This window comes from Oncorhynchus clarkii, chromosome 27, assembly GCF_045791955.1.
Source record: "Oncorhynchus clarkii lewisi isolate Uvic-CL-2024 chromosome 27, UVic_Ocla_1.0, whole genome shotgun sequence".
Lineage (NCBI taxonomy): Eukaryota > Metazoa > Chordata > Actinopteri > Salmoniformes > Salmonidae > Oncorhynchus > Oncorhynchus clarkii.
In genome coordinates this window covers 26,547,978-26,563,918 of record NC_092173.1, presented here as the reverse complement: position 1 = coordinate 26,563,918, position 15,941 = coordinate 26,547,978, and the positions used below count along the sequence as shown (strand labels likewise).

Sequence of the window (15,941 nt, the reverse complement as noted above, 5' to 3'; positions counted from 1 at the left end):
AAGACAAAGGCCATCAATTCAATGCAAATATTACTGTATTAAAGGAAATTGTTGTATTAAGCTTGCTTTGAAAACCGTTTGAATGGCTTGGATAGGCCTATGGAGATGGTGGAAAACATCCTGATTAGAAGGGGACGTTTGCGAGGCTTCTCCTGTTGAGAGGTGGAGGGAAGACCCTCTGGGAGTCCAAATGTGGCAGGATGTGCCACTATGTTGGGCGACAGAAGAGAGAGAGTTGACATGCACTTTCATTTAGAAATGATGGTATATTGTATTCTTAGTTTCAACTCATTATTACTTTCACAAATAAATGAGAACCAGAATCTTGAGATTTGGAAACTATAAATAATTTTACATAAGAGATTACTATCGATAATATATAATGTACTGTATATAGGGTTTAATATTTTTGCAATAGCAGCTTTGTACACCAATATCTCAAACAGTAAATGTCCTGCTGTATGGACTTACACATGATATCTTCAGCAGTAGTCTGGTCTTTGGATTCAGAATGGCGGGATTTCTTATTGGAATCCTTCTTGTTTCCCATCATGAATGGCTAAAACAAAAACATGTCAAAACAACTGTCACAGCAGAACAATCTCACGGTAATAACGATCACATCTTACACACCAGCACAACAAGATTTATAAATGGTTTTGGAATTAATGGATGGTTTTACATTTTCTCTAAATAACATTGTTTACTCACATTGACACAATTGTTAACTTAAATAAGTGTGATGTACCTTTAAGTTGAATTTCAGTCTGGCAAGCCTTTGTAGGAAAGACAGCTTCCCTCTGGTAGCCTTCACATCTTCAGCCATGAGAAGAGCTTCTGGCCTGGTGGCTTCAAAAGATGTTCTTGAGGCTGCTCTTGATGCCTCGTTACAACTGTGGAGAAGCTCCTTGCTCAATGACTTCACAAGAATCCTATTGAAAGTGGAGTCCTGAGTCGACACGGCCAGTTGGAGTATTTTCTCTGAGCCAAACTCCTTCAACAGATGTTTGTAGACGGTGCTGTATACTTTGTGACTCTTCAGGTTCTTGGGATAAGCTTGGGTCTCAGAGCAGCCTGACCATGCACAGAAGGAAGCTATAACTTTTGGAATCAGGTCTTGTGACGTGCGTGTGACGTCAGTTGGGTACAGATCAGTTTGGGTTTGTATTTTTGACAGAAGTCTCACCACTAACATGCTGATGAGGCCGGTGAAGTCATCATCACCGACTAAGTTGTCAGTGGATGGGGTTGAAAGCGAGGCAACATCCGGGCTGGTTGAATTCTGATCACAAACAATGCTCTGAGGTACATCGAAACAACTGATGGTATCCCTTTCCTCAGCATCTATGTTGGCCTCAAAGCCTCGTGCAGCATTGGAGGTCCCACTTGTTGTCATGCTGATGGCGGAGAAAGATGGCAGAGGGTAGGACTTACCACTCAGTAGACTGCCTATATCAGTTACAGTTCCGGTTGGAGATGACCCTCTGCTTTGTGCATCAGAAACCACAGAGTCCATGACCTGGCTTACCATTACTTTGGTAAACAGGCTGACTGTGTCACTAAATGCTGATGTAGAAAAAGAACATGAAATCCTATCTTCAGATACGCCAGCCGGCACACTAACTCCCTGAGCCAAACTCATTGAAGCTGTAGAGGGCACAAGGCTAGGAAGCAAGAGACGCTTCACAGACTCCTCTGCAAAAAGCTGAACCAGCTTGTAAGTTGTGGGCTTCCCCACCGTCTTGTCATTCCTCTTCAGCTCAGTAAGGGCTGTATTGGATGCACTCTTTCCAGCCGCCACTGTCAGAACCAGAGGGGTCAAGTTGCTCTCAGAAATGATGCGGTTGACTTGGTGAGTAAGATCACGTGAGAGAGCACCAATCCTACCCTGAGATATGAGCTCCTCCAGTCTTGCTATTGCAGCTGTTAGATCAGGGTGGAATGCAACCTCCCCTTCTTCCTCTGGATGTACCTCCTTTATGATGGTATCCACTATTGCAGACATGCTTTCCCTGGCATCACACACCAATGTTTTTGGCTTAGTAGATTTGCCCATGTCGATGACTGAGCATCTCACAATGGGCTGAGTAATACTCTCTGGTAAATCAGAAGAGATGGGAGTGCCAGGGAGTGAAAATTCCCACTCTGACTTCTTTGATCTGGCAGATGAGGATGACAACGAGGAGGAAGAACGCTGTGGCGCTTCATAGATCAGTTCCTCACCACATTCACTGCTTACCCTTTCAACATCCTTCAGCATCATTCCAACCACATTCTCTATTTGTGAAAGCGCAGTCACCGTTTGGTCAGATTTTGACAGCTCTTTCTGAATTGAAACCAGAATATGGCTGAGGGTCTTTTTGGCTTGAGCCGTTGTTGCTTTGACTTGATTTTGCCATGTAAAATAATTCCTCATCTTTGTCTTCACATTGTGGTAAATAGTCTTTGCAGTTGTCCAGATCTTCTTCTCAGATACTTCCAAACCAGACTGTGAGCCTTTGGGTGTGGCCTCAGTGTACTCTGAGGTTTTCTCATCACTCTGTTGAAGCATAGAGTCTGCCTGCCATAGAGTAGTAGAAGACTCTGTGGGTGGGAAAAGGCTCTTCATGTCATTTGTAATTGATCCAACGATTTCAAAAGCAGTTATATCTGTATGCCTTAAGGAAATTGTTGATTTTGCTGGCAACATTTGAGAATCTGTCTGGCTGGAACTGACTTTGCTGGGAAAGCTACTGACTGATTTGATCAGTATTTTTCGCACTTCGTTGGTAGCGTTCATCTGGAACTCCTCACTGGAGAGTTTCTCAATGACTGAGGCTGGAGTATCTCTTAATCCTTCCAACCATGAAGAACCAGACACAGGCATGTCTTCTAGATAAGACATGACACTGTCCAAAAAGCCACAGACTTCAAGGGAGTTGTAAGAGGAACCCTCTGCAGCAGATGATGTGCATTCCAAATCTGCCACCTCTGACCTATACATGGTCACAATCTGGGACAAGACCTCTTTGGTGCAGGGCACCATGTTGGAATCACAGAGAGACAGTAATGGTTGAGAGTTCTCACTTTGGCATTTACGGAGAGAACCAAGTCCTGTTGAGTTGACCACTTGCAGTATTGCCTCACTCTTACTGGTTTCAGGTTGCTCTGGTGTTTTCTCTCCTACAGAGTCAGTTGAATCACATCCATCAGATAAAGAAGATGAACTACGTTCTGATATAGGGGATTCACTCCTACATGGGGAAGGCCAGCTCAGGATTGAAACAGGCAGATCACTGGAGTCAGTATGCTCCAGAAGCACAGCACTGGAGTCAGCTTTTTCCATAAGTTCTTCCCCTTGGACTGGAGCTCCACCCATTCTGAGGAACAATGTCTCCAGCTTTGCCTGAAGTCTCTCGCAGAGTCTACGAGCTGCATGGAAGGGTTTCCGCTTTGTCGTACAGTGTCCCACTTGGGTATCTCTCTGGGTGCTTGTTGGCTGATCTAATTCAGCATACTGCACAATGTCCTTGACATCTTCAACAAAGTTATCAATTATTTGTGATGCCTCAGATTCTACTTTGGTCTGTATGAGCTCAGTGGCCGCAGAATCAAGGATCCTGTCAGATGGGCTAGATGCATTCATCAAGCTTGGAGTGGTACTAAACGAATGAGAAGGTTGAACCATACCAGAGATATCGCTCATTAACCTTCTCACAAGAATTTCACTCACAGCCTTTGAGGCTTTGGTCTTGAACTTCACACTAAACAGAGTGCCAAGATTTTGCATCATTGCTTTGCAAGATGTACATATTATGTTCAGCTCCTCTGGAACAGGAGAGTATTCAACATCCAGGTGCTCCACTACAAGGTCACTGCCAGATGCCAACATTTTAACTTTCACAGCCACTTCTCGAAAAACCTTAGCCAATTCCGGATCTTCTTTTTCCAATTCACCCACCATCTCTGCGATAACAGTCATCACTTCTTCTGTTGCAGGTGGAATGCATGACTCTAATACAGAGGTAGAGCTCTGGTCCTCTGGGGTGGTGTGATCATCAAAACATTTCTGGACCATGTTGACCATTTGTTCAGCGGCCTGGGTACCAGAAGAAATAGGGGAGGACCGCCCTGAAATGGCTCTGCTGATGGTCGCAGAGAGGGCAGAGTTAAGCTGTTCGACCACCACCTTGATAAGACCAACAGTCAGCTCAGGTGGGCAAGAGGACAGGATATTATGATCAGACAGTTGCTCCTGGACACTTTTGATGATTCTGTCCTCTGTCATTCCCAGGAGGACTTTCACTGAGGTCTGGGAACTTTAAAACGAACAAGCAAAGCATGATAATTCCTGTCTTAACTTGGCAAATCGGTCAAGCGTTGTAATTTTAGTATTCTAAATATCTACATGTCCTTTTGATCGCTTTACATGCTCATTCATTTGAATATGCTCAAAGGCTGATACATTACATTTTGTACTACATCAGATAGAGTAAATTGCATTGGCTAACACTGGGATAGATGATCTCGGTGAAATCCATACATGAAAACCTTGAGGGGAACATACCTCTTAGAAGAGGGTGTTAGGGACCTGAGATGTTGAGCCCCTGTGCCGCCCTTATACATTTTCTTCGCCAGATATCTAACTTCCTGGATGAGCTCCAGTCTTTCCTGATCAAAGGCAGCAAAGGATCTTGCACTGCCACCCCTCTTGGGTGAGTCAGTGTCGTCGTCAGCAAAGTCCTTTACCCCAAGTACGCGGGCCAGGGCTGGCAGCAGGATCTGCAGGGTGGTCTGTGCGATGAAGGTTACAATTGTCTTGCACAATTTGGCAAGCTGTTCCTTCGTCATCTGTTTTGAACAAACAGAACAAAAACAGTCTTTTCAATGGAACTGTGATGTAAAGTATTCTAGATCGAACAGAATGCATTTGATCAACATTGTTATTCTTGTCTGTGACTGAATTCAAAGTTTGATGAAGTCTGACAGAGAACATGAATAACAGAATATGACTTGATGGCTAATCTCTGAATTCAACAGATCATTGACACATCAAAGGTCAAAGGCAGGTAGGGAAACTTACAGGGTTTTTTAGTCCTTTGTAGATCACTTGCCACTGCCTAGAAAATTTAAAATAAGTGTTTTAGTTAGTGTTTAGTTCCCACTGCACAATATTTCATAAATGTTGAACATTACAGAAAAACTTTTAACATACTCATCAGTAAGATTGCGCAGGAATGAGATGAGGATTGGGTAGGAGTATTCCATCTCATCCTTGTTGCCTGGGCCGAATGCAGCCTGAACAGCTTTCTTCTCCAGGAGCTCAATTACAGATCCTCTATCCAGGTGTTTATTCCTGGAGACTAAAGATGTGATTGCCGTAGAGGAAGTAGAAACAAAATTAAAGAGAAATCAGACGTTTTATCTCTTAATACTCTGATTTCATTGTTTTAGGGTTTTAGAATAGGCCTATTTGAATAAAGATATCTATGTGACCTTTCTTACTGATTACAGTAGACTACAGTTTCATTGAAAATGGATAATACAACCTGCACATCACAGACAGAATAGAGAAACAATGTAGTACTACAGAGGTAAATCTCTGACCTGCATCGTTGTCAGTGCCCAGCTTCCTTGACTTCTTGCCACTCCTCTTACTTTTTGCCTAGGATAGAACAGAACAGATTCTAGATCTCAAATGATGGCAGACATGTAACACCAGGGCCCGTATACATAAAGTTCATCAGATAAGGTGTGTGCTCAACCTTGCCCAAATAATTGTATTCATTATGATCTCAAATGCAAAACTGATCCTAGATAAGCACTCCTACTCTGAGACAATTTCTGAATAGGCTATGGGCCAGGTCAAAGCAGCTCTTAAAACACGTTTTGAAAACAGCTACTACGTATGTTGTTATCTGAGATATATAGATATCTATGGTATGACTGCTATCAGGTACAGAGTGTAACCCAGAGTGTAGCCTATTATGTGCTCTGTCACTCCAGCCATCTTACCTTCCTTCCCTTCTTGGCCTCCTCTTTGGGCGTGGCCAAAGGTTCTTCCTCAACAACTTCCTTTCCTTCCCTCTGAGGATCACCATCCTCCCTCTGTGCTACCTGAAGGACAGACATTCCAATAAGTAATAATATGTCAATGTCAGAGTAGATCTGTGCAGAGGATATCATAAATAGAGCTACAGCCATATCAGCGCTAAGCTGGTGACTTTATAAAGAATGGTACATTTGCTTTACAATATGTTATAGCTTTTTACAAGAAATATCCGCTTATATTGCTTTACCCTTTTTTACTTTCCCCCAATATTGTATGAAGTAATTTAGCTTACCTTTTCTTCATCCATTCAAGCTATTTTATATCTCAAAAAGCATGTCCTTGTCTGTGTTGGTTACATTCAAGTTGAGTTCAGGTCGAGAGTGAGGACAATATTGCAGGCAGGGACTGTAATTTAGGGCTACATGCTACGTCATGGAACGTTAGACTTTATGACATCACAAATAGTATTTTTTAGGAAGAGCGCGGGAAAGGTTACTTGCCCACTCAGTAGGACTAGCTAATATTGACAGAAATTTCCCCATCAAACGTTTTCGATTGCCTACCCATACTACCAATATTGTCTCTCTTGTGGGTTTACTTACGTATGACATGTAGGCTTACTGTGTCGGATCAAGTTGATTGATCTGTCCTAGTCAGCCTTAGGTTGAACCCAAAATCTTCTGGGAAATATTTGTTAATACTATTCATTTCAATATCGTTTTATTCTTTGATTTAGTCCCAATCCAATCCTATTGTTGGCTGCCAATCCCCACCAAATATGTCATTGTAGGACATACTGTAGCGGGAGAAAGTGAGATCTGCAACGCGGACGTGTTCGGTGGCTCCTTCAGTGCAGAGGCAAGCGCGTATGCCAGTGCCACTAAAGCCCGGGCTTGTGAGGCAGTAGTCTACAACGCTCACAGGCAACACCTTGTCATTTTATTAACTCACTAGAATTACCTTGTCTTCTTCATTCATTTCGATTGCACTTCCTTTCGTGGTGAAATTAGTTTTGATTACTATTAACTTTAATCTACAGAGTTTAAGTGTTTATGTTTCCCACGTCATCATGTGATGCTGTGAGCAAACAATTTATGCCCAGCCTTCCTAGATAGGCCTGGGCTGCATAACACTATGAATCTGGGAAAACATAACACTTAAAAAAAAGTTTTACAGTGCAAAAATAGCGTAGGCCTACTTGTGTACTATTCAAATCCACACTAAAGCCACACCTCTTCACACAGACGTACCCATATTCTGTTGTTTTAGCTTTAACCTCTGTTAAATTCACTTCCCTGGTTAATCTGTCATCATGTTTCGTGTTCTCCATGGTTAATCTGTCTCTATGTTTAGTGCACTTTAATATAGCCTGTTTACTTATTTGAATGTTTGATTATATTTCTTTTTATCCTGCAGATTTTGTTGTGGATTTAAATTGACTTTGGGTGTCTTGAAAATCACTTAAAATAGCACTGTTGGGGATCACGTGACCCTTGGACGAGATGGCCGCATGAACTAAGAGCTCCGCACAAGTAGTTTCCAATTCCTAATCTTACCTCCACTCCAAGTTCAAACTCATTTAGCTTTAGTAAGAAAAAGTCATGGCGGCGACACTACAGGTGACATTTTTACCCGGACTCGAGTATTAGCGACGGAAAAAGCCTCCAAGAAGAAGCTAGCTTCAGAAAAAACTAGCGCCATTAGCCAGGAGCAAGAGAACCCGCTCCCCCACGAGGCACAACGAATGCCAACCTCGCACTCTGTCGAAGACATCCTTTCTGAGTTGAGATCCCAACGTACAGAACTAAACACTAAATTAGATGCCATTAACTCTCAGCTCAGTGCGATAGGGGGCAAGGTGACAATCCTGGAAAACGCTTTGCCTGACATCAACAACAAGATAACCATAAACGCGGGGCGCCTGGACGAGGCAGAGGGGCGAATCCTATCCATGGAAAACTTATTGACAGATGCCATGGAAACAATAGCATATGCTAAAAAGAAAATCGAGCATCTGGAAGAGAAAACAGAGGACCTGGAAAACAGGGGGCGAAGGAATAATTGTGTTCTATTCAATCTGGGCGAAAAAGAAGAGGGAAACAACCACCGCGCCCAATCACCATACGTTTCCTGAGATTCACCGACAAGGAACGAGTCCTACAGGCGGCGAAAAACAACACCATCACAGTGGGAAACGCCAAACTCGCTTTACACCAGGACCTGTCAGCTGGAATACGCCGAAAGCGCCGAGAATTTGACGAAGTGAAGAAATACTCCATTGACCGAGGCATCTTCAGGGGATTCAAATACCCAAACGAGCTCAGGATTCTTCACCAAGGAGCCTTGCGACACTTCAAAACTCCCGAAGAGGCAAAACGTTTTTTGAAAGACAATCCTGGCCAATGAGAAACAGACCAATGACTAAATGCGATTAATGCCATTACTAAAGGAGGTAAGACGACATATAGCCGATATCCAGAGACCCACCCCCTAAAGGTCATTATAGCCGTCCAATTTATATTTATTTTCCTTTAACTGAGAGGGATGGGCTGTATAGCCTAACCTAGGCCTACTAATGTTTCAGCCTACTTTTATTTCCCTGTTTTTTTGTTGTTGTTGCTATTATTACTTGGGGTTCCCTATGTCCCTCGGGGGAGGTATATGTAGGCTTGGCTATTGATTTTATTTTTCTCCCCTCTTTTACTGTGGTCTGGACGAGGGCAACTATGTTATTTACTCAATGCGGGGTGGAGAGGATGAGGCATTTCTTTGGTGGGGAGAGGGAGACGTTGTGCGTTGCTAACTGTTCCCGGTTTTTGTTTTATTCGGAACACAGAATTGAGACTGAGCGGGGGGTAATAGATCCAACGGGATGTGTCGAGTTGTTTGGGAACTCGGCTGGGGTGTTCAGATATTATTATTTTATGTACACCATTTATTTTCCTTTTATGTGAACGCAGCTGTAATTACTATCCATTTTTACCCAGCGATGACTTGCACTAAAGTTCGATTACTGCTCGATGACGATGACTAGTACCTTGAATCTATTGACATGGAACTGCCATGGTCTAGGGCATGCAATAAAACGAAAAAAGATACTATGTGCTCTAAAAAAGGAAAAAGCAGACATCGCTATTACAAGAGACACACTTCTGTGATGCTGAACATGCCAAACTCCGCAGAGCTTGGGTGGGACAGGTGTATTTCTCATCTTTCAAATCAAACAGTAGAGGCACAGCCATACTTATCCATAAAAATGTTCCATTCATAATTGACAAAAACATATCTGATCCGGAGGGGAGATTTATTTTGATAACTGGGTCACTATATGGTCAACCAATTACTATATTAAACATATACGCCCCTAACACAGATACTCCTGCCTTCATTGTCAAAAATTATAACCCTGTTCAATGAGCATTGTGTCTCCTAGGCGTGGTGGCCGGAGATTTTAATTGTACCCTTAACCCAACCCTAGACAAATCATCTCAAGTCCCCACCACAAATCCTAGATCTGCAAAGATGTTGAACTCTCTTACTAAAGAGATGGGACTGATAGATATCTGGAGAGAGACTAATAGCTCATCTATGGACTATACATACTACTCTAATGTCCATAACACCTACTCCCGTATAGATTACATTTTTATCCCAAAGAGTTTCATAAATTCAGCCACTTGTACAATCGGACCCATAGCACTTTCAGATCACGCCTTTGTCCACCTCCGCTTTGACCTCTGCAAAAACATCCCGAGGTCAAAGAGCTGGAAATTCAACACCTCCATGCTATCAAACGAAGCGTTCCATACATTGGTAACTACATGGATAGACAACTACACACAAGACAATAAAGATTCTCCTGTTTCTCCGGCCACAATGTGGGACGCTGCTAAAGCCACACTAAGAGGTCATCTAATTGCATATGCTTCCTCTAAGAAAAAAGCAATGGAAGCACACAGGCTAGATCTTGAGAGGGAGCTGGAATGCTGTGAAAAAATACATAAACAATCCCTAGACAGCACCTCCTGGAGTCATCTTAAAGCATCCAAAGCCAAACTGAATTTGGACTACACTCGGGAGATAAAAAAAAACGTTTTCTTTACTAAACAGAAATACCATGAGTATAGCAATAGGCCCAGTAGATTGCTTGCTTACCAATTAAAAAAGGAGCAGTCAGAGCGTACAATCATGGCTATCCGAACAGCAGAGGACGAGGTCACATATGACCCAAAAAAGATCCATTTAACTTTTCATGGTTTTTACTGCAAACTATATACCTCTGAGAGAAAACACACGGAGGCAGAACTCCACTCTTTCCTAGAGGGAATCTCGCTACCTAAACTATCAGAGACCGACCAAGAAGATCTCAACTCCCCCTTCACTCCTGAGGAGATCCTGGAGGCAATTACCTCCATGCCACCTAATAAGTCCCCAGGCCCAGATGGATTCCCCAGAGAGTTCTACAAAGCTTTTTGGCCCCAGCTCAGCCCTATCTTCATGCCAATGCTGGAGGATTTTTGCAAAAACGGAGTTCTCTCAGACTCAATGCACACAGCTCGCATTACAGTGTTGCTAAAAAAAGACAAGGACCCCCTATCCTGCTCGTCCTTCCGGCCCATAAGCTTGTTGGATTTCGACTATAAAATAATTACCAAATTGCTCGCCAAAAGACTTAACACTCTTCTTCCCAAAATAATAAAAGCGGACCAAACTGGATTTATTAGAGACAGATACTCTTCTGATAACATTCGCCGTCTTTTTGATATTATTGATCAAGTAAACGCACAGAAGACCCCTGTCCTACTGGCTTCACTGGATGCTGAGAAGGCGTTTGACAGGATGGAGTGGAGCTTTCTGTTTTCAGTCTTAGAAAAGTTCAATATGGGCCCAAATTTTATTAAATGGATCAAATCACTATACTCTCATCCAAATGCCATGGTGACTACTAATGGACTGAACTCTGACAGATTCCCTCTGGAACGGGGCACAAGACAAGGGTGCTCGCTGTCCCCGCTGCTCTACTTGTTGGGGGCGGAGCCTCTGGCAGAGCTGATAAGGAGCAATCCAAGTATTATGGGTGTTTCTGCAGCACAAGATTTCGCTTTACGCGGATGATGTCTTGCTCTACATATCCAACCCTGAGAAATCCCTCCCTCTCATTTTAGACACAATTGCTCAGTATGGCAAGTTTTCAGGTTATAAAATCAATTTTAACAAATCCACTGCCTGCCCTCTCAATATTACACTCACCAGCTCTATGAAGACACTTTGTCCTTTCCAATGGAAAACACAGGGGTTTCAATACCTCGGGATCTTCATAACACCAGATCTGAATAGCCTTTTTAAGGAAAATTATCTTCCACTCCTGGACCGAATCAAGAACGATCTCCAAACCTTGATCTCCCTCCCAATTAGCTTAGTAGGAAGAATTAATGTAATCCGTATGAACGTCCTCCCTAGACTGAACTACTTATTTCAGATGCTCCCATGCTATCTCCCAGTTTCCTTTTTCAAAACAACTAACCAAAGCATCACCAAATTTATATGGGGCAATAAAAAACCTAGGATCAAGTTTTCCACTCTATCGAAACCTGAATCTAAGGGTGGTCTTGCCCTTCCCTCCCTTCAATTGTACTACTGGTCTGCCCAAATCCGCAACATGCTAACATGGATCACAAACAGACAAGAGTCAACGTGGATTCAGATAGAAGCCCAATCCTGTGGTTCATTGCCCTTAAGCTCAATTATATTCATTAATAACTTTAGTGAAGTGGGCAACATAGCCAAAACCTTTGTGATTTACAGCACCCTACTAGCGTGGAGGGACTGTAAGAAATACCTGGGCATTTCCTCCCAAATATGTTCTCACTCGCCTATAGTGGGCAACCCAGACTTGCCAAAAGCCCTGAGGGAGGCCAACTTTAATCTTTGGCATACTCTAGGAATCAGGACCTTTTCAGACCTATTTCATCAGAAAACCACTACACTGAAATCCTTTCAAGAGCTCTGCAGTGAATTTGATGTGCCAAGATCCCATTTTTTCAAATATCTTCAAATTAGACATGTAATTTCCTCATTTACCTCCAAGAGGAGGTTTAGAACTCAGTTGAATGAAGTTGAAACCCTTCTTGTCACAGCACAATCCATTAAAGGCAAAATATCTTACATCTATAGACTCCTTTCTGAGAAAGGAAGCTCCTCCTTTACTCCTTTGAAAATAATCTGGGAAAAGGACCTTGGTCTGACTATCAGTGATGAGTTATGGGCGGAGGTTTGCGACAGGGTATACTGCTCCTCTACCAGTGTAAAAATGAAAGAATCTAATTACAAATTTTTGTACAAATTTTATTATACTCCTTTGAGACTCCATAGAATGAAAACAGATATGTCTCCTAACTGTAAAAGATGTACCTCTGAAAGTGGAACCTATATGCATGTATTTTGGAGCTGTAGGGAGATTGCCAGATTCTGGCATACTGCTGCACAGAAAATACTAGAGGTACAGTTTGATATGACCCCGTGTATCTATCTTCTTAATGCCCAGCAGGACTTTGTTCTTGATCCTGACAGCGAACATTTGCTTATGACTATTACATACTTTGCTAAGAAATGTATTCTTCTATTGTGGGCCTCACATTTAAAATGTGGATTGACCAGATTATTGACTTTCTTCCTCTTGAAAAGCTCACTTATGACCTCCACAAGAGACAGCCCAAGTTTGATAGACTCTGGTCTTCACTATTCAACTATATTTCAAACTGGACAGAGTGAACGGGGTGACTAGGGAAATGCGCAGATACATGTTGTGTAAGGTACTGTAAAACCTAAAAACGAATTATTGGCCCGTCGTCTCAGCGAATGCTTGAAATAGCTGATAAGAACCTTGATAGTGCTGCTGCAAGTGTTAAATGTTTTTTTTGTGTGTTTTTATTTTAATTTCGTTTTTGAGTACGTGTGCACCAAGGAAAATAAATGCTTTTATTTGACTTTATCATTCATTTTAATTGTATTTTTATTTTTTCATATGTATTATTTTTTGACTTTTTCTTTTTTTAAAGCCTGTGAATGTGGAATGTGTTTTGTTGGTTGATTGAAAAACAAGAAAACTTAATAAAACTTTAAATTGAAAAAAAAAAAAAATAGCACTGTTGTTCTAATCGTCAGATCGCAGGTATTCTGATCTTCACTGTCCATGGTGCTGAATCTGGCTGGGTAGATTAGTTTGAATGCTGAAAACTGGTTTGCCTACATTTAAAGGCCCTGTGAAGTCAAAATAATTGTATTTCATATTGTACAACAGCTGATGAAACTAACACTGTAAATGTGTTTTAGTTCAACGGAGCAAGGCCTTGCTGACACTTGCCAGATCTTACACTGACTGGATATGTATTTTGTGTGTCAGCTAACCACATCATATGTTATAGCAATCTGTCAGTCAATGACACAATGGATGACTTGGCACACAACCATTGGTTGATGCATGCAACACCTGAGCAGGGACACATTCTTTTCACAGCACTTCAATGCAAAGTAATTTTCGTAGAAGGTTTGGAGAGCATTTTCACTAACCCTAACCCTTTTCCTAACCTTAACCTCAGTTTCCTAACCTGCTACGAAAAATTCACTTCGATATTGAAGTGCCAGTTTCTCACATCTATACAGCACCTTCTAATCAGCAGGTTTGCACACTTTCCATGGCGACATCACCATGTGTAAATTGGTTTATCAAAGAGAGTGCCAATAACACTGCACTGACCACTCCCAGACAGTCCTAGCAAAATTATTGCTTAGTTTTTTTTGCAAAAAATACATTTTTGACCATTTTCATCGTAATCTATTACAGTAAGGTACTTAATTGTTACCCAGAAATGATTTGATATTGATATAAAAACGTCTGCTTTGGGCCTTAAAAAGATATGTGCACTACATACTCAGAAATCACATATATTGACATTTTAGAATGTATTTTATCAAGAAAGTAAGTTATACATGTCTTTTTTAATTTTACTCTTAGTTGCAAATAATTAATTTGACTGTGGTTCATTTGATTTTCAGCACAACCCTGTTTGATAACGTATAGTATTATAGTGACTTCTTGTGGTAAAATGTCAAACTCACAACTAAACTCATTAAAATGGAGGTTTTCTTTACCCTGTCTTATCAAACAGTGCAACATTTGACTGATGAAATAGCATTCTTCTACAATTCTTACACTTCTAGATGCAAAATACAAGTCACTATTCCAATACTGTTTGATTCTGCCATTTTTGAAATACATTTAACATTTCAGTTAAAAACCCTTTGGATAATATCAACATTAATTACTTAACATCTTAACACATACACACCATGTAAATATCAATAAACAGAGGAACACATGCTACAAATAGTTAGTGACTACCTACCAGTCAATTAAATTAGATTATTCAGAAAAATAACATTGTTATAAGAGACAAATTGCCTTTAGACAACATAAATGACTGCATCTGGACACAGGTCAAAACTACTCTGCCGAGCTCAAGTTACCAGCTATGTATGGTTTCAACACTTACATTTATTGAGTTATTGAAAAGTATCCTACAAACATTGTTCGAATGTGAAAGTGATCAGGTTTTCTGAAACAGGTGTGTTTGTATTGAAGAACCCTGAGATTGTGGACAGTAGGACTTGTGTGAACAGGTGTGAACAGACTGAAGATAATGATGTTTTCCTTTCTCTGTCTTTCGAAACTCAGGAACAGTTTGAATGTTTTTTTATTGTAATTTAAACAATGGTATGGATGATTAAGCTGGATCTTTCTCTCTGAATCAGGAGTGCACTTTCATTCTCCCAATTTTTCCAAAAGCCCAATCTGAGCAACCTTTGCTATAAACCCTGTCTTTCCCATTGTTGTTTCAAAAGTGGAAAATGATCAATTCGATAATCACACATAATGGGCATTTCACAGCCAAGACTTTTGATCCTTCCCATCAAGGCCATGTTGGCCAGTTTAACCTTCACCCGGTCCCTCTCTTCCGGAGTCCTCTTGGAGGTGCACTCCACAGTAGAGTCGGTCTCAAAGGAGATGGCTGGGACGTGAGTGAGCAGGTGGCCCCCAGCCTTCTCCTGGGCCATGGGCGTGGGAGTCTGCAGGACCAGCCCGTGCGTCGCTTGTTGATGTCGAAGGTAAAAGCTAAGAGGATACACACAAACATTGACCATATAATGTAATGTTGTTACATGTAACTAACTAGCTTGACTTGCCACCGTGTGAAACATGTATGCTACCATATGTTACTAAAAAGAGCTGACAATATTATAAAATGTAATCCAGGAGTTTATGTTTGAATTCTGGTTCTCTCACAACACAAGTCACTCAGAAAAGCATCTGTAGGCAGAAGCATGCTACATGTACATTTGGCATTTGAAAAAACTACAGCTGTGCTATGCTACCGAATGCAAAATGTATCTGTATCATAAAAGTGTAGTGCAATATTCCCTTTTCTTGCCACACACACATACTCTCTCTCACTAGGGACAAATGTTTTGGCTACTTGTCCAGAGAGGTTTGAGCTTTAGAAGTGGATCTGCAGCAAAAGTAGACCTTTATTGCCATCTACAGGTCAAAGGTCAGACTGGCATTCAGTAAAATGTAAACATGGGCGATCCACAGAAAATGGAAATGTGTGTGTTTCTGTTTGAGAAGTTAAACCAGTTAATTCCCTTATAACTGAGTGTCCTGCATCATGTATTATTTTATTGGTTGTAAATTAAATACGGTTTATTTTACAGTACATGTATTTTACACTGAATCATTGATATCTGGTTGAATGTTGGTTGTGGGTGTAACGGTGTAACTGGCGCCTCTGGGCTGAGGGGCTCTGGCGCCTCTGGGCTGAGGGGCTCTGGCGCCTCTGGGCTGAGGGGCTCT

At 41.6% G+C, this 15,941-nt stretch overlaps 1 protein-coding gene across 1 annotated transcript; it reads right to left on the bottom strand.

The window, feature by feature from the left end:
• Positions 1 to 17: 17 nt before the first annotated feature.
• On the bottom strand, positions 18 to 15,145 carry LOC139385748 (uncharacterized). The gene is made up of 10 exons (XM_071131015.1): positions 15,026 to 15,145; positions 5,995 to 6,096; positions 5,587 to 5,644; positions 5,195 to 5,342; positions 5,063 to 5,099; positions 4,547 to 4,830; positions 3,713 to 4,298; positions 749 to 2,560; positions 472 to 559; positions 18 to 208 (listed from the first exon to the last, which is right to left on the bottom strand). Exons 1-10 carry the CDS (start codon positions 15,143 to 15,145, stop codon positions 57 to 59), a joined length of 3,387 nt encoding a protein of 1,128 aa, XP_070987116.1. The 3' UTR covers positions 18 to 56.
• Positions 15,146 to 15,941: the final 796 nt, after the last annotated feature.